This window comes from Pristis pectinata, chromosome 19, assembly GCF_009764475.1.
Source record: "Pristis pectinata isolate sPriPec2 chromosome 19, sPriPec2.1.pri, whole genome shotgun sequence".
NCBI lineage: Eukaryota > Metazoa > Chordata > Chondrichthyes > Rhinopristiformes > Pristidae > Pristis > Pristis pectinata.
The window spans coordinates 22,759,596-22,782,216 of NC_067423.1; the positions used below are offsets into that span (position 1 = coordinate 22,759,596).

The 22,621-nt window shown below is 38.1% G+C and overlaps 1 protein-coding gene across 2 annotated transcripts in view; it reads right to left on the reverse strand.

Moving 5' to 3' along the window:
• The window catches only part of LOC127580329 (voltage-dependent calcium channel subunit alpha-2/delta-1), a 532,630-nt gene that overhangs the window by 144,968 nt on the left and 365,041 nt on the right, over nucleotides 1–22,621 (reverse strand). For both annotated transcript variants that reach the window (XM_052033643.1, XM_052033642.1), the window contains one exon: nucleotides 420–578. In XM_052033643.1, the coding sequence (XP_051889603.1) occupies nucleotides 420–578 (159 nt within the window). The remainder of the gene's footprint in view (nucleotides 1–419; nucleotides 579–22,621) is intronic.

Below are 22,621 nucleotides of genomic sequence, written 5' to 3' on the forward strand. Positions count from 1 at the left end.
TCAATGGTAACTTTCAAGTGATGCAGTGGGGAAAAAGCATGGGAATGGAGTATGTGAATAACTCTCCCACAATGTGCTGAGGAATAGGCCTTCTGAGCTGTCTACTGATTGAAAGCTGGGATTGCTGGATCTTGAGAATAATAATTTGTTTGTATTATAGCTCAGATTATCCCTTGTTAATTTCTTTTAAACTGATGTTTCAGAACAAAAAGTAATTGAATCACCCCCGTGCTACTCACATGACACAATAGATGTTAAATCTTTATTTCCTTAGTTTCTTTAATCTTTAAAATTATTACTAGAATCAACTGCATTAATTCCCTTGTTGTAAAATTGAACTTGCATAATAAACAGTCCAACTTCAGAACTAAAGTCAAAACAGTGTCATAATCATTTCAAATAAAAGTAATTGTACTTACATTCAACAACTGTTCAAAGGCAAATGTAAACCCTTTCTTATAATCAGTGATTCCTTTTGCTTGTATTTGATTAACTGCATCTTTGAGGACCTTCTTATTTCGCACATTAGCTTGCACAAGATGTTGGAAGCAACTTACAGGTTTTGCTGCATTGTTGAACTGAAAAAAAAGTTTAAAAAAATCAATCAAAGGTAGATCAGAAAAAAATATGAAAAAAATTCTAATCTCACACTTCAATGCCCAGTAAGAAGGTGCACTGCCTGGTTTCAGTCTATAGCACTCAGACCACAACCCTAGGCTAGTTAGGGTTGATCACAAGCTTGTGCTGATTAATAGATCTCAAGTGGAATGTTTGAGCTCCAATTGATTGCTCTGATTTTGTAGTAGCAGTCAGCACTGCGAACCCTGCTCTTCACTGCCTTCCAAAGACCTTTGCTGGAAAGTGTGTCAATGGGATCTTTAGCAAGTGCATGACAGATTGCTACTGAAACCCTTCCTGAGCTCATTTAACTCCAAGGTGTCATCTGCTGTGGAGATATACTTTAGCATAATTCCTTGCTTTTTAGATAGGAAATGAGAAAGTCAGTGGTGTTAAAGAGCAGCTTATTGCTGTTATACTTCTTATATATTGCATCTTAATATAAGGTAACATCTCGCACAAATCCTAGTGAAACATCTGAATATTTAGCAGAAATTCACTACCACTTATAGTCTCGCTCAAAACAACCTTCAAAAAACATCCCAACTCCTTTCACAGAGAGCAAAGTTTGGGTACCATTGTCCTGCATGCTATTACACATGCAAAGCCATTTAACTAAAGTGCAAGTTTGCTTTAAATGTACTATAAATGTACCCACTAATTCTGCCAATGATAATTTCTAGAGTTTTGAATTTTGGTACAAATACAAAAATGAACAGTTTTGACAAAGAATGACAATGTGTTTTACAATAGACTTCCATAAAGTCTGTTGTATAGTTTTTTTTTAAATCACATATTTGAATCCAGACTCTGACCAATATTAAATACTACTGCTTGATGTAAAGTTGCACAATTTCTAGCTAATGCCCAAGGTTTCTATTATTCGATATTTTAATGTTAATATTTAATAATGCAGGAAAGTTTAATTCAACTACTTTATTAAAAAAAGATTTCATTCTGTTAAGTAGTTGTACAGTGGCAATATTCACACAGGGGTTTTGACAGTTATTTTGTATTTTATATTCATGTGAGCATTTGTACACCACATTTTCAACAGCATTTATAAAAATGGACATCATTACACAGTCAGAATGCTGGTACGATAAAGTTAAATTGTGTTGTTCATTTGGCTGGTATGCTTTTGCGGCAATTATTACCCAAAAATTGCAATTACACAGCAATTGTAGAAGAAATAGGCTAGCTGGCCCAATCAGTAAATGTTAATAAGTACAGAGGTCTGATATCAAAAGAGAATGCAAATTGCTTGGCAGTTTTCCACCTGTATATGCAAACCATATACCTGTTCCAAAGAGTGTCTGTTCCACAGCTGTCCAATGCATACATTTCTTTCTATGCTGCAAAGGTGATTTGTCAAAAGCATTTGCTTTTGGTACAGTGAAGGTTGATTTTTCTCACCATCAGCAGGGTAGTAACACAGATCGAAGAGTCAAAACAGCAAGGAAGGGATTTGCACAGAGAGAACTGGAGTACTTCCCTGATGGACTTCTGAGTATAGTGCACCATCACATGAGCATCAGGACCACTGGCCTAATACTCTTCCTGGATGCTGAAAACACACTCAATTAGGCAAGCGATTGCTTTATACCAAACATGAAAGATTGACCATTGGAAAATTTGCTTGGAAATGAATTCTGATCCTATACGTTGAGGAAAGTTGGCTGAGGTTTTGTAGGCAAACATCGATAGTTCCTCAGGAACTTCCCCCTGTAGCTGTTTATAACCTCAGGACTGCAGTGCACATGCAGAAGTACAGATGTCACAGTGTACTGTTTGCTGTAGTTTTGTGGATGGACATGGGAACACAACGATGCAATAACTCCCAAACATTTATGGTGAGAAATCTGCTGCAACAAAAAATGGCCAGCGTCACCTTTCAATTCAATGGAACACAATAACTTTAAAAGGCCAAGTATCAGTTCATTATGATTAGTTTTAATTGTTTAAGACAATTTAAGATAAGATAAAGATATCTCATTAGTCACATGTACATCAAAACACACAGTGAAATGCATCTTTTGCCTAGAGTGTTCTGGGGGCAGCCCACAAGTGTCACCACGCTTCTGGCACCAACATAGCATGCCCACACCTTCCTAACCCATACGTCTTTGGAATATGGGAGGAAACTGGAGCACCCAAAGAAACGCACGCAGACACGGGGAGAGCAGACAGACAGCGGACGGAAGTGAACCCGGGTCACTGGCACTGTAATAGCGTTACACTAACCACTAGACTACTGTGCCTGCCCAATTTGAACGCCTTAATGCGTTACATGTTTTAAGTATTTCTAATTTTAAATTACTTTAATTTTTCTTATATTTTACTAGTTTATTTGTGCAATAATTTTAACTCGCATTTAAATATTTCTGCACATCAGAAACATTCATCATCTTTGACGGCCAGCTAACTGGAGGGAGAGTGGCTTAGCCATCCATCAATGAATGTTGCTTGTTCTGGTTCCTGTCACTTGTGGCATCCACATCAATGAAGGTCTTGGCTCCATGCAACCTGTACAGCCAGCTTTTCTCCCACTGAGGGTACCTCTCGCTTTTCTCATCAGGTCAATCTGAGATGACATGAGATTAGGTCAATATGAGCTGAACCATAGTGATACTCTGTAATCACCAGAGTATCCAAATTTCCCACCCTACAACAGTTTCTCTTAACTCTATCTTTTGAATTGGCTCCAATGATAAATTCAAATACAAGACTCATGCACTGAAGAGAAGAAGCACATTGTGAACCAAGTGCTTGTGATCATCTCTCTGACCTCACTACAGGGCATTGCAGTCAGGTATTTCAACCGATTTCATGCTGCAGTCATTGGAATCCTATTCTTATTTAATAATTAGATTAAGACCAGATACCAAGATGGAACATTATACATTAGGCTTGTACCATTACCTTCTTATGGAATATACCCCAAAGCAGATGGACATAGGATATCATGCATACTCTTTCAGCATATATCGCAATAACGATGAAAGCATACTCATTGTTCCTCATCTTGCTGGAGTCCCAGTTTGCTGATCCCAACAGGTACATACCTCGGTTCCTTTAAGTCAAAAAACAATGCCAATTCTCTTCCCTTGTACTCCATTCTTCTTGCAATAATGGCCAATACCCCACTTGCCTTCTGTTTACTTGCAACATCTGAAGATCGCTATTCATTTGACTCACACCATTTCAATAATATTCTTTTTTTTCCATCACGTTTCCTAACATTATACTCCATCTCGCATTGTTTTTCCCTACTTAGTTCATCTATATTGCTTGTCTCCTCCACAACTCACTTTCTTACCTACCTTTGCATTGTGGACAAAATTACATCTCTTCATGTAAGACATTAGTACAAATTATAAATTCCCTAGAATTCACCACCTGTGCACCCACTTCTTATAGTTTGCCAACTGAACAAGCCCATTTTATTCCTACTCTCTATTTTCTGTCAGTTAACCATTCTTTTGTACATATTAAAATATTACTCACAAGACTATGAGCCCATAAAACATAAAAGTGTTTTATGCAGCATCACCTAATTGAACACCTTTTGGAAATCCAAATACACTAAAACTACTGATTCTTCTTTCTCCTCCCTGCTGGTGACATCCTCAAAGAACTTCAATACATTAAATTTCACACATAGATTAAGATCTTAGTCTAAACCACATTAATGCAGAGGTTAAGAATGACTGTATCAGAGAGGTCAGGGACAAACAATCAGGTGCATTTGAAAGGATCTCAATACTTGGATTTATTGCCACTAATCAAAATTCTCAGGGCAATTCACTGAATTTTTATTCATAATATTGATTATGTAGGTGGAATTAACAGAATTTTTGCATATTAATATTGAAATGAGGAAAATAAATAAGCAACAACAAACTTCCAATTTCATACGTTTCAGCCAGCATATGAAAATATTCCAATGTTATCTGGTCACTAAAATGAGAATGGGGATGTCCAAAGCAGTAATGACCACTTATTCTTTCAAGGTAAATGAGTAACAGGAATAGATGTAAAAGCTCCCACTGTCCCATTCAAAGAAAAGCAGCAGAAAAAAAATTATTAGATTCTTGCTGTGTGCAACTACATTACAACAGTAAGTACACATCAGAAGTACTTCATCAGCTGCAGAGAGCTTTGTGAGATCATGAAAAGCATTGAAAAAAAATGTTCTTTCTTTGTATGTGGATGCAGAAACCAGTGGTAGCTTTGAAATTTCAAATAATAAAAACAAACAGTCAGGTAATGAAGGATAATTTAGAAAATATAACACACTAGATACAAGGTAAAATGATTAGTAAAAGAGAAAAGTTAATTAATAACAGCTCCTTCAATTCCAGATGAGCTCTTTTTCCTGAACAGCTAACTTGCTTCTACATGGTGGTAACTAATGTAGACATCCATGGGAGTTTAAGCTTGTCACAATAATAGGCTGTGTCTTTATTCATCTCAATTCAAAGCTGTAGTTAAAAATAAATTCCTTTCTGCACTTCATTTCTATGCTTTTTGATCAGTGAGTTTATATCATGATTGTTGAAAAGCTGTCATTCACCACTCCCTCCCTGTACGATGAATAGCTTGCATATGGTTGTTTAAGGGCCAATAAATCTTTGAACAAAGAGACATGAAATGAGCAGTGAGCAGACCTCAAGAATTCTCCAGCATTCTTTGCACTTTTGTCAATTACAAATATGGCTTTTCATAGCAGGTTTTTAAACTCAAAGATTTACTATTAGACTATTAAAAAGGTCTGTGTTGTACAAAATATTTATTATTGGCATGGTGCAATCATCAGAATAAAAAATTAGATTTACACCAAGTGTGAGCATGAGTGTGTGTGAGAACATATGTGTACAAACATAAGATATAGAGAAGAAAGGAATTTACTTTTTTAAAAAAGGGAATGCTCCAATGTCTCTTTAAAAGCTTGCATTAATCATTGTTATTGATATTTATTGTCCATCATACCAAATTCCAGATGTACAGTACAAGAAGACTAACTTCAAGACGAGGGATGAGCTTTAGCATTTTTGGTGGGGGCAAGTGGCTTAATTCTGCAATTATTGGTACTCGGTGAATCTTTACTGAGTACCTATAATTAGAGAGTTTGCATACAGGGAGAATTAAACAGTTTGCATACAGGGAGAACACACTTAAAGCATTAGCCCTTTTTCAAGAAAAAAATTGTTCTGACATGTTACTTCTAGAGAGACAAACACAGATGGCCCAGTGATTAGTGAGTAATATTCCGAACCTGCAGTAAAATGATTATATTAAGATGGATTGCACAAATCCCAGACTGCACCTCACAGTCACCATTCATGCAAGCTCTGAAATCGCAATAAACTTTTGTGGCTGCATGGCTCCTGCTCACTGCCAACACTGACATTGGTTTATTATTGTCACTTCTACTGAAGTACAGTGAAAAACTTGTCTTGCATACCAATCGTACAGGTCAATTCATTACACAGTGCAGTTACATTGGGTTAGTACAGAGTGCATTGAGGTAGTACAGGTAAAAACAATAACAGTACAGAGTAAAGTGTCACAGCTACAGAAAGTGCAGTGCAGGTAGACAATAAGGTGCAAGGTCACAACAAGGTAGATTGTGAGGTCAAGAGTCCATCTCATCGTATGAGGGAACCATTCAATAGTCTTATCACAGTGGGGTAGGAGCTGTCCTTAAGCCTGGTGGTACATGACATCAGGCTCCTGTATCTTCTACCTGATTGGTATTGGTTTATTATTGTCACTTGTACCGAGGTACAGTGAAAAACTTGTCTTGCATACCGATCGTACAGGTCAATTCATTACACAGTGCAGTTACATTGGGTTAGTACAGAGTGCATTGATGTAGTACAGGTAAAAACAATAACAGTACAGAGTAAAGTGTCACAGCTACAGAGAAAGTGCAGTGCAATAAGGTGCAAGGTCACAACAAGGTAGACCGTGAGGTTATTGTCCATCTCATCGTGTAGGGGAACCGTTCAATAGTCTTATCACAGTAGGGTAGAAGCTGTTCTTAAGTCTGGTGGTACGTGCCCTCAGGCTCTTGTATCTTCTACCTGATGGAAGAGGAGAGAAGAGAGAATGACCCAGGTGGGTGGGGTCTTCGATTATGCTGGCTGCTTCACCAAGACAGCAAGAGGTAAAGGCAGAGTCCAAGGAGGGGACGCTGGTGTCCGTGATGCACTGGGCTGTGTCCACAACTCTCTGCAGTTTCTTGTGGCCCTGGGCAGAGCAGTTGCTATACCAAGCTGTGATGCATCCAGATAGGATGCTTTCTATGGTGCATCGATAAAAGTTGGTGGGAGTCAAAGGGGACAACTGAATTTCTTTAGCCTCCTGAGGAAGTAGAGGCGCTGGTGAGCTTTCTTGGCTGTGGCATCTACGTGATTTGACCAGGACAGGCTGTTGGTGATGTTCACTCCCAGGAACTTGAAGCTCTCAACCCTCTCGAACTCAGCACCATTGATGTAGACAGGTGTCTGTACACCACCCCCTTTCCTGAAGTCAATGACCAGCTCTTTTGTTTTGCTGACATTGAGGGAAAGGTTGTTGTCATGGCACCATTCCACTAAGCTCTCTATCTCCTTCCTGTACTCCGACTCATCGCTGTTTGAGATATGGCCTACTACAGAGGTATCATCTGCAAACCTGTAGATGGAGTTAGAGCAGAATCTAGCCATGCAGTCATGAGTGTGTAGGGAGTAGAGTAGAGGGCTGAGGACGCAGCCTTGTGGGGCACCAGTGTTGAGAATAATCGTGCCAGAGGTATTGCTGCCTATCCTCACTGATTGCGGTCTGTTGGTTAGAAAGCTGCAGCAGTTGGAGTTAAGTTGGAGTGCTCAGTGAGAAGTAGCTGGGTTACGGGTAGCAAGAACCAAGGCCCCTCTCAGGCACCATCTCCTTGGCCTCCAACAGCTCCTGCTGCCTTCTCACTGATGATCAGACACATGCGGAAACGGGTGAGAAAATAAAATGTCAAAGGGACTGCAGTTAATTGATTAAAAACATAAAAAACTTTTGCTTTAAATGATGTTTGGTGGCCACATTCAAAAGAGTGGGGCACCGATTGGGCTGGAAGGCCAGGTACAGATTGTATCTGGGATCCTCTGCACAGCAACTTACCCAGTGCCCTGGTCTCAAATGTGGCCCATGGTGCAGAGCAAAAGGTCAGGCATATGTCAGGCAAAAGGTCACCCTTCAGTGCTTCTGAACCGGGAACTCACTGCTACCTTCACTGCAACTAGCCTGCACCTCTCTGCAGTCCTGCTGGCTAGCTCCCCTTGTTTTCCAGCTGGTTGAATTTGCAAACCTGCAACTTTAAACAACAACCTTAAAAAATATACCTTCCCAACTAGCTCTTGATGTTATATCATTTTCAAAGCTTATGTAATGTCAGGGGGCTTCAAAAGCAAGGCGATTTCAACAGCTGATGTGGTGACTTGGTCACTGTATGAGAATGAGTTAGCCTTTGGTACTAATAAGAAACAGTAATTATTCACCAGAATTGCAAGCTTATCACCACTCAGCATCACGACCTGCAAGTTTCAACACTGAGGAATTTCAATGGAATTGAAACTGCTAGGTGCAATAAGTAGAATGTGGGGAGAACAGCAAATATTAAACCAAGCAATAAAATCAAATTTATGAACTGTTTTAATTCAATTTAGAGACTCAAAAACACTCCAGGGAGTCTGTTTGCTTTTTGGGAATCTAGTTCACTTGAGGAATAACTCCAGGAAGTTCTCATATGTTTTTTTATTTGGAAACAACCTCCTCGTTTTGCCAAAAGGGTTTATCACCCATGATTGTTGGCTGAAGGAAGTATACATGCAATTGATGCAGTTTCTATGTCATTTTCATTGAACTAAAGAAAAATGGGCCTTCCAGCGCTGATACTCAGCTGTCACACTGTGCTGCTCCAAAATGCTTCCCGTCATTAAGTACCACTGAGGCCCAGGTAAAGTCTGAGCAGCTCAGTCAATAGCCTCAGATTTCATCAAAAAATTCATTGAGATTCATTCCCTTGTCATAATATTTCAGGTAGGCTAATGATTGTCAACTTGGGACTGTCTGAAACAGAACCCAGGGGATAGAATGATTCATTTTCTGGATAAGTTGATGCTTGGAAACAACTTCAATTAAAACCCCTCAGGCAAATGATATATTTCAACTTCAAAAATAAAGTGACATCTCACAACATTGCTAATATTAACTTGTTTGTTGTGTCTAGCTTTCAGTTTTTAAAAATATGTTTCCAGATAAATGAGTTATACTGCAGTTACTTTGATATACATCTTTCTTAATTATAAACACTAATTGCTGTGGAGCTGCTAAGCTATACTGATACAGGCTCCATGCAAAATTTATTTACCCAGGTCACAGAGACATCTGGTAATTTCATCTGGAAAAATAAACAAACAGTGCACAAATGGTTGAAGCTAACTGTACTAGAAAGTGTTTTTCCAGAGTTGTGCTATTTCAAGGGCAGAAGCTTAATAGTTCACCAACTCTCAGAAGCTATTTGGGCCATTGAGTCCATTCTGGTTCTATATAAGAGCAATCTCACTGGTCCCACTCCCTTGCCCTCTGCTCAGAGCCCTGAAAATTATGTTCTTTAAGATATTAATCCAGCTCCCTTTGCAATACTGCAATTAAATCTGCTTCCACGACTACCTCAGATCCTAAACACTCATTGTGTAATATAAAGTCATCTCATGTCATTTTTGTGTTCTTTTCCCCCCAATCACTTTCATTCTGTGTCCCCAATTCTTGACCCTTTTGCCGATGGGAACAGTTTCTACCCAACTACCCTGTGTATACCCTTCATGACTAAATATTCCTATCAGATGTCCCAACCTCGTGTGTTCCAGATGACAACTTTTCCAGTCTATCCCTATAACTAATGTCCACTGTCCCTGGTAAATCCCTTCTGCATCCTCTTCAATGCCTTCAGGTCCTTCCTAAAGTGTGACACCCAAAACTGGACACAATAGTCCAGTTATAGCCAAACCAGTGTTTCATAATGGTTCATCCTGACTTCTTTGCTCTTGTACTCCAAGCCCGGGATCCCATACACTTCTTAACCACTTTCTAACCTACCCTGCCACTTTGAAGGAACTGTGCACATGTGCTTCCAAATCTCTATTCTGACAACCCTTTATGAATTGTGTTTCCTAACTCACATTACAGGCATTCTCACATTTAAGAAGCATGTATTAAGCATTTGAATCATCAAGGTGATGTAGGCTACAGACCAAGTGTCCGTAAATGGGATTTGGACAGCATGGACATGGTAGGCTGAAGGGCCTGTTTCTATGTGGTCCAATTCCATGACCCTATGACTTTATTTATCCACTTCCTTATACCTTCACTTTGTCTAGTTTTTGCCTAACCAAAATTTTAATTACATTGTTCTTCCCAGAGACTCCAGGATCATCTTTTTCCTTGGTGAAGACTGATAAAGAATTCATTTAGTAGCTCAGCCATGCTTTCTGGTTCCAGGAGTAAATTTCCTTTTCTTTTTGGTCTCTAATTTTTCCTTCTTTAAAATTTTCTTTGATGTTTTCTGCCAACCCTTCTCCCCTCCTTTCTCTTTGCCATTTTCTCTCCAATTTTCCATCTCAGCTTGCTGCTGGTGATACTTACTTCACTTGGCCTGGCTCTCAATCAGGCAAATGCTACTTTCTTGTTGAGCCAGAAACATAGTGATTAAGAAAGTTTTCCTGAACATACCTCTCAAACTCCTCTCTTTTTTGCCCCCATGTTACTTTTACCCAGTCTATATTTGCATAATTAAAATTTCCCATTATTACTACTCCATGACCTTTGCACATCTCTGCAACTTCCATGTAAATTTGCTTCTCAATCATAGGTTGATAACCCACAGTGTAGTCCTAAGTGTGAAATTGTACCTTCAGTGTTTCTTAATTCTAAACAGATGAATTCTGTCATTCTAAGACATTCTCCCTCTCTCTAATCAATACTGACATCCCCTCTCACTTCTTCCCTCCCCTATCTTTCATTATATTTTTGTTTTTTGTAAAGCATCATAAGATTAAGAAAGATGTCAAGTGCAATATTCGCTTAATAGAATGCCAATGATCAAAGTTGTTAAACTGCAGGTGGCTTTGACAAATCTAATATTGCCAAAATCCTAATGATTATGATAAATATAGCTATCATAGGACTTATTATTACAGTGGTTTATAATGAAGAATATTGGACATTTTAATTTGGAAGATGCTGTGTTCACCCAAAGGTTACTGACCGCTTCAATAAAGTACACTTTCAAGCAAAGTAAAAACAGAGGCCAATTTATTCTAAAGTGTATAATTTTTTCAATCAGCATTCCTAAAAAATGGATGATATAACCCAATACTCAACTAGCAGCCACATTCTTTATACTTTCTCAGCATTCTTAATAAAAACTGGTAGGAGGTATACAGAATTTTACGGGTACTTGTTCTCAAACTCTTTCCCTGGAGGTAATTACTAAGCCTCTAATTGTTGTAACCATCCTGAAAGCAGGGATAAAATAAGGCATTCACCCAACAACAGCACGGATTCAATTCCGACCAATAGCTGGTTATTTGATAGACTATAATTAATATTGTAACCGAGGGAAATCTTTTAAATCATATCAATTTAATTGATTTTTAGCCATCTTCATCTAATATTTCCTTTTAATGGACAGGAGTTGTGGGTATCAGTAATGTGCTCTGTTTTATTGCCTTTGTGAAGTAATGGAAAGATGGGTGAATGTTAAGAAAAAGAGCAAGACAGCGAGTTTAGTGTCATGTTTGGGAACGTAATTATTCAACTGGAGAGAGAAGCAAGGAGAGAAAAAAAACTGTCACAACCCTGCTGAATGCAAAGCTGGAAATATAATTCTCCAGAAACAGGCAGGAGGGAAAGAAAATATCTATAAAAAGGGTAAGTTACGAAAATACGTACATGCAGTGTTTGAAATCAAAATGGATTCCTATTATCCAGAGATTCTACTACCAGGTGCTCTTAAATGGAATGATGAAAATCCTGGGTCATAAGTAAAATAAAAATTCATCAATTCTGAAAATATAAAATATTTAAGTATATTAATGTATAATAAAAGCATTTAATTATTAAACATAAAAGCATTAAATCATTTAAGTATATTAAAATACAGTATAAAAATACTATAACACTATACTGCATTCTCTTATTGTTTTCCCTTGTACCACCTCAACGCACTGATGTGATGAAATGATCTGTATGGATGGCATGCAAAACAAAGTTTTTCATTGTACCTCGGTACATGTGACAATAATAAACCAATTTATCAATTTACATAGTTTGTGCAACTAGAAAAGTTCACTTTTTATCAGACTGTTTTATAATCAGGGACATTAAAAATATGTTATATTATCCAGTACTGACTCTATTTTTAAACCAAATGTATTTAAACATAGCTGCCTGCCGCATGCAGTGGCCAATTTGATGAGACAGGCTCCTGTCAGTGCTATTGGTGAAACTGTTCCCATATCGAGGTGTGGTTATTGCTTGTGACAACCTGCCAAAATAAACATTTCAGCACAATACACATGAAATCATTTTATGATTTTTTTCCAAGAAGTTTTGTTTATTTATTCCAGAAAGCTGTCAAAAAATAACAGGTTACTTTACATGAACGTGCATTAAGGGGAGAAACCTACTATAATTCTTCATCAGCACACAACTTAAAGTGAATGTATAAAGTGGAGGATTAAGCACTCAGTGTCAAAATTCATGCAAGTCACATTGATAAAGTGCCACAACACCTCACCACATCTCAGAGATATTGTCAGAAAATTTATTAATAAGCACAAAAAAAATAAAAAGCTGGACTACATTTTTCTGGCATCTATTATATTTATTCATGTTTATATTTTATTCTAGTTGAAAGACTCAGACAGGGACTGGTAGGGTGAATAGTGTGTTTTGAGGGATGAACTCTCTTGAGAGTGTCAGGTACAATACTACAAATGCTAAACAATGGAGACAGAGATTGCAAGCCATTATCTCATAAAGAGGGCCAGACAAACCTCCCAATGCCTGACATTAACCATCTTCCACTCGAGAGTTAAGACTGTTAACCAGAATTCTCTCCCATCATTTCAGTATTTATTTTTAATTACCTACAAAGAAAAGGTGATTTTCTTGATGGAAAGGAGATTAGCGAGACGAAACTAAAAGTTTTGTAAATTATGTCTTCAACATGGCTATTATGACAGAAAATTTATTGCTCAACATATAGAACAGTTTTCCCTTTGCTAATATCAGTTCCTTTTCTGCTGGATGATAATGCAAGATGACAAAGGACAAAACACAAGGCTGGCACAACTGAATCTAAAATTGGGGAGTAATGTCTCCTTTCTCAGTGATAGCAAATTGGAAGGCATGGCAAGTTCTGACCTCCTACGTGAAAGATTGCGTTAAGATTAAGGCTGCCCCATCAGGACTGTTCGACATGTGAAAAGTGTAGATCCACATAAAACTGGAGTCAAGGAGGAGAAAAGGAACTACACCTTAAAAAGCAAGACTTTAAATACAAGGGAGAAGTAGATGGCTCTTCACATGCTCATATACAGATCACTAAACACAAAAATGTATGTAGACAACACCAGTAAAAAAAAGCAAAGTGAATCTGTTGATTTTGTGCAAAATAATAAAATGAAATGGGATGAACTTATAAAGAGGTCTGTTAGCCACAGCTTCATAATTTTCTTTAATACAGAAGACCATAAGACCAAAAGAAAGGGGAGCAAAATTAGACCATTTGGCCCATCAAGTCTGCTCCACCATTCAATCATGGCTGATTTTTTTTTTAATCCAATTCTCCCGTCTTCTCCCTGTAACTCTTAACCCCTTACCAATCAAGAACCTATCAATCTCTGCCTTAAATACCCAATGAATTGGCCTCCACAGCCCTTTGTGGCAATAAATTCCACAGATTCACCACCCTCTGGCTGAAGAAATTCCTCTTCATCTCAGTTTTAAATGGGTGCTCCTTTATTCTGAGGCTGTGCCCTCAGATCCTAGACTTTCCTACGAATGGGAACATCCTCTCCACATCCACTCTATTCAGGCCTTTCAGTATCCAGTAGGTTTCGATGAGATCTCCCCTCATCCTTCTGAACTCCATCAAGTACAGGCCCACAGACATCAAATGCTCCTCATATGTTAAGCCTTTCATTCTCAGGATCATCCTTGAGAACCTCCTCTGGACCCTCTCCAGGGCCAGCACATCCTTCCTTAGATATGGGGCCCAAAATTGCTCACAGTATTCCAAATGCGGTTTGACCAATGCTTTACAAAGCCTCAGCAGTAAATCCTTGCTTTAATATTCTAGTCCTCTCAAAATGAATGCTAACATTGCATGTGTCTTCTTCACTACCGACTCAACCTGCAAGTTAACCTTGAGGGAATCTTGAACTAAGACTCCCAAGTCCCTTTGCAACTTCGATTTCTGAATTTTCTCCCCAGTTAGGAAATCTTTGTTCTTCCTACCAAAGTGCATAACCCCACACTTTCCTTCACTGTATTCCATCTGCCACTTCTTTGCCCACTCTCCCAACCTGTCTAAGTCCTTCTGCAGACTCCCTGCCTTTGTGACACTTCCTGTTCCTCCACTTAACCTTGGAATCGTCTGCAAACTTGGCCACGATGCCATCAGTTCCTTGATCAAGATTATTAACGTATAAAGTGAAAAGCTGCAGTCCCAACACTGACTCCTGCAGAACACCACTATTCACTGGCAGCCATCCAGAAAATGCCCCCTTTATCCCCACTCTGACTTCTGCCAGTCAGCCAATCTTCTATCCATGCTAGTCCCTCGCCTCTAACACCATGAGCTCTTATTTTGTTCTAGGACTGAAGAATGTTAACTGCTCTGTTATTGTGGATGGGAGGCTATTATAATGAAGAGATACTTGAAACACAAGTCTTTTAATCATATCAATGGAAAGGATTAAGGGATGACCTGATTAATATCTTCAACACTATGAAGTGCAATGAGAAGGTAAACAGTCATAGATTGTTGATACTGATCAGCTCAAAGGGGAGGACACAAATTTATGACCAAAAGCAATAAAGAGACGGAAAGTTATTTTTATTCCCCGCAGGAGATGGAGAGGCTATGTGGTTATACACCAAAATCCAATATTTTAGCAAAGGACATAAATTCTTTTGAAGGGGAATTTGATGGCTGCTAGATACAGGGACTGCTGCAAGATGTGGGGAATGAGCAGGGGAGGGGCATTAGTCCAGACAGTTCCTGTGGAATAAACAGCAATCAAGAACTGTGACCTGATACATTCACATTGTGTGATACCATCAGGAGTTCTACTGCCCAAAATTAACAGCATTCTCCGCAGTGCAGGTTGGGTGTGATGTCATCTTAAGGCAAATTCCTTCTCCCAAAATGACAAATCGCCTTGAAATTCATTCCCAGCTGGGACAATTGATGGGTTACATAGTAACCTTAGCACTCAATATCTTACTTCCAAAATTAGTTTCATTGACTTCAGAGGGAAGAACTTCAGAGGCAGAGTACAGCGAGGTGACATGACTATAAAACATACTTTGTGCTATCAACCAGGGATGAATTTTTAGCCAATTGCATATTGCAATAAAAGTTAAATAACTGGCAAGGAGCTGTGGAGTTAAAACCAGAATCTAGAAGCAATGGCAGAAATGCAACAACCGCGGATTACAAAAGAAACAATGAAAACTGCAGACTGGGTTTAGCACTCGTTTTCCCTTAGCAAGGTGCTGACCTCCTTTTAAAGTACTGTAAAGTCAGGAGCTTCTGAAGACAGATGCCATAACGTCAGAGCTGAAGCAGCATGTGGTGCCCTGTTTTCTCTCCACCTCCTTTTAAAAAAAACACAGATGGCGCTAAATTTCTGGAAATATATTATAACCTCGCAAATCCAGGAGGAATGCAATGCTCTGTTGGTTGCTAATGCCTGGGATCATTCCATTTAGGCCCATTAAGGACGGTAAAGGGGAAGAAAACTGTCAGTGGGAAATTACTGCAATTTATTGGCTGCTAGTTATACTTAACTCTGTACATTTGATTCTACTGAAGGCACCAAAGCTAAAACCTCAAGAGGCAAGTGACCGATACACTCATACACGTTAATTGCCTGTGGCCAAAGGTGAATTCCTCACAAATAATTTGGGAAAGATAAATTGACAAAAATATTTCAAACATTAAACAATGATACCAGACTCAATTACCACTGAAAATGTTTGAACTAGAAGCTTCAACATCAAATGAAAGGAATATTTTATTTGAAAGAAGTTCTAATTATTGCCACAAGAGGGTGCTGATGCAGTGGGTCCTTCTGTAATTCCAATTGGACAGGGCCTCAATTTTGCAAATGGTTTAAATATTTATTTCCACTGGGTTTTCAATGTCTATTCACAGAATGGTGCTACTTTTTCCCATTTACAGACCATTCAGGATGAGCTTTGTGTAATAACCATTTACAATCTCAAAGGGATATCAGTGTTTCAATAAACATGTTGCTCTGGAGATGGAATTGGCAAGCTGTCAGGAGTTACGATAATTACTGTGCAAGATTGCTTGTGCAGGTGGAATAAATTCAAAGGATAGCTCCTGCAAAGGCACCATTATTTCTCATACGCAGGGGAATTGGATCTCCTTTGCAATGCCCTACCCTTATCCCAACCCCTGAACTCCAAAACTGGTACACTTTCCTCTGGACTTATGAAGGTGATGCATTCCTGGAAAAATATTGATAAGTGGCATTTCATAAATCAAAAGGCTAGATAAATATATTCTGGATATCTTCCTACATTTTAGGGACCAAGAGTGACAAGTTATTTGTTACAGCGAAAAATAGATTTTTGTAAATCTAAGACCCAGACTGCCAAGAGTCCATGGCATTGTAATGAAAATTCATAGATCAAGGAATACTGTACTTCACAGTGTTGCAATTCTTTGAGCCATAATTTGAGTTCATTGTAACTGGAAGGTTAATGTTGTAAGGTTAATAACTGTGAAAAAATGTACACAAAGTCGAAAAAGCAGGTGTACAGTAAAGCTCAAATTCTGAAGTTACTCCAGTCTGTCATCAGCTCACTGAAAACAAAATACCCTCTTCCACAAACCTATCTCCCTCTTCTCTGTCTTCCCTTCCTTCTACTGACTCTCCCTCTCATCTTGCCACAGGAAGTATCTGGTGCATGCTAAATTCACCACAGAAGATTAAACCTTGTTTATTTCAGTTTAAAGATTCTTTTAAAAATAAGATCAGCTTTAACTATTGCTGACCAACCTGCCTGGCACTGAAAATAACTATTTACAAACATGGAAAACCATTCCTTCTGTTTTAGTTGTTCTAAAACAAGAAAAGTAACTTAAAGGTTCTACATTAGTTACTTCAATCACATTTTAAAGCAAATACCCTGGATATAATGGTAATATACCTTTAAATAATTATAACCAGTCACTGGAACAAATGGTCCAAACACTAGAGCCATGGGTAAGCTTAAGATATCCAAGGTATCAGTGTTATAAAATTGAAATTTTCTGTACGAGACCAGTTCAACTGCCAAAAAGTTACAAAGGAAATTAACTCTCAAAATTATGAGAAAAAGCACAAAATGAAAAAAAAAACCTATAAATGTTCAGAATAAAAGACTAATGCTCCAATAAGTAAATTAAACCTTTGGTTATAAAAGCTTAGAGCATCTCGAGAATTGGAAATTAGGCTCTTCCAAAGATTAGAAATGAAACCGATCTTCAAACCATTTTGACAGAAGTGTAAAACAGGCTATTTGCAGCCAATCAATCATTACACTTTGCACAATAGTTCTCCACACTTAAATCGACAGAAACAAATCAAAGTAAGGGTCTGGCAGCCGATTCTGACATTGGCCATTTTGCAACTAAACCAAATTTCAAAATTTCACCTTTGTTTCAAATTCTTACGCATGTGGTCCAAACTATTTTCCCTTTTTTCCTGCATTGCAAAGGTGACCATTCAGCCCTCAGACCAATGCCATTCCCTCACTGATTTCACTATAACCTATTCTCTCTCATAAGCCTTGATTCTCCTACCACCCACACCGAGGGTAATGAACAGTAGTCAATCAACCTAACAACTTGCATATTATTGGGGTGTGGGATGAAACCAAAGCACCTGAAGGAAACTCAAATGGTCTGAGAGGGAATGTGCAAACTCCACATTAACAGCACCCGACATCAGAATTGAACCTGGGTCCCTGGAGCTGCGCAATAGCAGAACCATCTGCTGAGTCACTGTGCTGCCCAAAAACTTTAATTTATAATTTGGTAAATTCTTGTTTTCTTGACATAATTGTGTTCTGGTTCTCTTTCCATGCCACGAGAGGGACACCAATCATTAAACCAGTCCTAAGATGTCAGGGTAAAATGCACATTCACATTGGGGAACAGAATGCTTCATGAAGCCTTTGGGCTGCCAGGAGTAACAACTAGTTTCTTCTCAGGCAGCAGCCAATTGTGCATAATCAACACAGAGTTGCACTGCACTAATTAAAGGCAGGGACCACCTTCTCAGCGATGAGGAATCAGGCATAATTGGCCTGAGTATTTCAGTTACAAATGTTGACTTTAAAAAGCTGATGTTTCATTCAAAACCCATTTCTGTTTTATTGACCTTTCACTTTACAGCATGAAAACAACAACTGGAAATTACTGAAGGAGCATAAGTGATCTGCTACCGCCCACATTAATCCTGAGCTGCTGTCCTACTATCCAGACCCTTGTCAAGATCACATCCAGCAAAGTAGAGGAATTACAGAGGCAGAGAATGTGAAGAAACATCAATAAAGATACAATCAGAGAGCCAGGGCACTTCAGCTTTTCTCTCACTTCAGCTCCATCTGTGAATTCAGCTCCCTCAAGCTGTCAGTCTCGATAAGACCACAATGCCAATTCTTGTGACAATATCATCAGCGTGTGTTGTTCAAGGGGCAGAGATACCATAGTACTGCTAAGATTAATCCTGTCAACAAACTCATCTTTAAAGGCCCAACTTCCCTCTTCAAAATATTAGGAAAAAGTTTAATGAATGATAAACATTTATTGCTCAATCAACGCAATCTACTTAAGCTTGACTCCAAACATCATAACTTCAAACATTGCTTCATGAAACTTGCTCATCTCCCGCACAGACAGTTCCTTCAGACCATTTGGATTTTCTTAGAGATGACCCTCAAAATCAATGTAAAAATAATTGTTCTGCATCAATTTACATATGGAGCAAAATTATTGTAAGGAAATGAGTATTAACAATAATTTAAAATTACACAAAAATGTGACAAATCTCCAGAACCACACTAGAGAAACAAAGGACTGCAGATGCTGGAATCTCGATGAAAAACACAATGATGCTGGAGGGTCCTGACCCGAAACGTTGACTGCCTGCTTTTCTCCACGAATGCTGCCTGGCCTGCTGAGTTCCTTCAGCATCATCATGTTTTTCATCCAGAACCACACTGTCTCCATTCCAGAATCTTGAAAACCAAATGAGAATATTGGAAGATTACATTAAAGGCAGCTGCAAAGTTCACTTGACTCAGCAATGTTCATTTAGATTGGAGAATCGTGCATGTATTGAAGAAAGCTGAGAGATAATATCCATCATCAGTATATCGTCAGGCTAGAGAGATGAAATTTTTCAGCAGATCAAAGAGAACCAGGATAGATTTGTAGAAGGTTGGCATGTCTGACCACTCTTTCCCTCCGTCACTCCTAAACTTCCTTCCCTTTACCTCTCTCTCTTGGGGAAAGGTAGGGTAGAGGAAAATGGCTAATGGAATATTCATCTCAATATTAAGGTGATGAATGTCATGTTACATCTTTATGCAGCTCTGGTTAGACCACACCTGAAGCACTGTGAACAATCTTTTACTGCACACTTTAGGAGGTCACACTGGCCTTTGTAGGGAGTGCAGTATTAATTTACCAGAATAATATCTGGATCCCACAGCTTAACTTGTTAGGAAAGCTTGCACAAATTTGGGCTAGAGTCCATAGAAAATAGAAAGTTAAGAGGATATTTAATCAAAATTTTCTAATATATAATTGTAAACTGACAAGGAAGATGAAGAGAGATCTATGTCCATTGGTTGGGGAGTCTGGGTCAAGTAACATAATCTGAAAATTAGAATCAATTCTTCAGCAGTGAATTGAGCAAATTTCAGCCGATTTTTCATCATATTTCAAATCAAATGAGCAGCCAGAAATATATTGTATCCGAACTCAGCTTTGCATCACTGGGTCACCAAGCTTCATTAAAAAGGTAAATGTGCCTAAGGCTTTTTGCGATGTTTTTCTTGAATTCACTGATTATTTTAACATCTTAACATAAAATAAATTGTTTTTAAAATTCTTAAATTTATTTTTGAAAACCTACTTCAACTGGTCATCACTTGCAGACCTCTGTGGTAGCAAGGCTTTGAGGTCACTGTGAGCTGCCTGGCAGCTACAGGTAGGTGTAGCTGTGGGCATCATGTGCAGGAGGGTGTACTTGTGTCAGGACTTTTGCCAAGTATGATTCTGGCTAACAAATCCAAATCATATGCCATTAAAATACGTCATACTTGCACTTAGAAATATAGAAGTACATTGAATTCAAATTGGGCTTTACCAGTTTAAACAAGGAAGATAAAATAGTGAAGGACTTCCCTACAAGTCTTGCAAATTGTGGAGTTAATACATGAGTAATACATTTAATATATTCTACACAGCTTAAAATATGTAGTATATTTTAATACATAGTTCTAATGTACTTATTATATAATATAATGGATTAATAAAATACTGGTATTGAAAAGTTTGGATTGGCTTCAAATTATAAATGTTAATAATTTCATAATTTAAGCACAATGTTTTTTTTCAAATAAAATTGCATTATCCAACTGGAAGATTGCATTTACTTCAAAGATGTAACAAAGGAAAATTGAGTATCTAATTAAATGTCAATGAATACAAAGAGGAAATCTAAGCCTAGTTACTACCACCTTATGATATTCAATTTATCTTCTTGCTAATGTTTCCACTTGTTTATCTCTATTATGCATTTGAAATTTGTTTCATTTATAGATGTGAATGACATGGCAAGTGAAAGACTTCTCTATGATGCTTCTAGACAGATAGCCATACAAAATGTTAAAACAAAATTAAAACAATTTCAAAGTACCTATAGAATTTTGGTTCAAATTCTGTCAAAACACAGAATAGTTAAATCAGTTCAATGTGAAACTGATGCAGAAGGCTCAAATGCAACTAGCATGTCCAGCTTAGGTAACTGGATTCAAGCATAAAGATAAATTAAATGAAGAATTTATAGCCTCACACATTTCCTTTGCTTGCTTGATGACCTACTCCTTCACATGCTGCATAAAAAGCTATAATGCTCAACAATTTTTTTGTTTGAATTTGGAATTGATTAACATGATCTTCAGCAAAAACAAAACCTACATTAGTTACACTGACTGAAGTAAATAACATGAAACATGATCAAGAATCAGAAACAAAAAGGGAAAATATTTCTCTTGCGTGAGAATCTTCTGATACTTCAAGACGAACTTCAGTATGGTTTCCCTGATATCAAAATGGGCGACACAGTAATGCAGCAGGGAGTGCTCTGCCTCACATCTCCTGGTACCCAGGTTTGATCTTGACCTTAGGTGCTATCTGCAATGAGTTTGCACGTTCTCCTTGTGACTGCATGGGTCTCAACCGGGCACACTGGTTTCCTCCAGCATCCCAAAGATGTGCTGGGAGAATGATTAGTTACTTTAAATTACCCCAACTGTAAGTAAGTGACAAAAGAATCAAAGGGGAGTCGTGCATTTAGGACAGAATAACTTGCAGAGCTACAAGGAAATAAAATGGGAATGGGACTGGTGGGAATGTTCTGCTGGGAGCTGACATGGGCTGAAAGGCCTCATTCTGTATTGTAGAAAAGTAATGGACATTTTTTACATTGTCTTTTTCAATTAACAAAAACAATGAAGAACATTCACAAAATCTGCAAATGTTATTTAATTCTAACTCTAGCTGTATCGCAATGACTGTTAAAAACCAGCTTTTCTAAGTTAGGGGAAACTCGTTATAGAAAGTCACTTCGGGATCTAATATTGACTTTAACAATTCAGAATGATTTCCTTTTACCCTAGATTGGTGCATAGTCACATTATTAGGTTTCATGTAATTGTATAAACCAACTGCTAAACCTTTTCTCCACATTTATTCCATATAATATTTTGGGCCATAGATAATTAAAGAAATGAGAGGCTTCACTAATGTTCCAAACCATGACTAACTAAAAATGTAAGTGATGGAGATAATTCAGCTTCATCCTTGTTATGAAATGCACAAGTATTATACCAGACACACTCTCTAATTCAGGATCTAACATAGACCTCAGGCCATCCACAATGCTAAGTATATCTTTACTGCTCAATGTTTGGTTAAACAACATCCCGGCTTGGGAACCATAGCATAGACTCCTGGATGCATACAAAACTAACAATAATTTTCCTTGTTTTTTTTCTGCACACTCATAGTCACCTGCAAAACACTAAATGCTGACCATGTTAAAGTTGCAATACATACAATATAACTTTATTAGTTCAACCCTTCTCTCTTCAAAGAGAACAACACAATTGTGCCAATATTCTAGGTAAAAACTTGCCTTCAAACTAGCAAGGTCAAGTCTACTGGTATGTGTTGACGTGGAGAGTGAAGTGCATTTGGAGATTTCATCTGGTGCGTTTGACTTGCTTATCTTAAATCTGCATGCTTACAAAAGCCTTTTCTGATTGTATAACTTCATAACAGGCTTTCATTGATATTGGCTGTAAACAAGAACACCGATGGTTGAAGGCATTTCCTCATCAGTGTTGCCTTATCTAGATCTACTCAATGTTA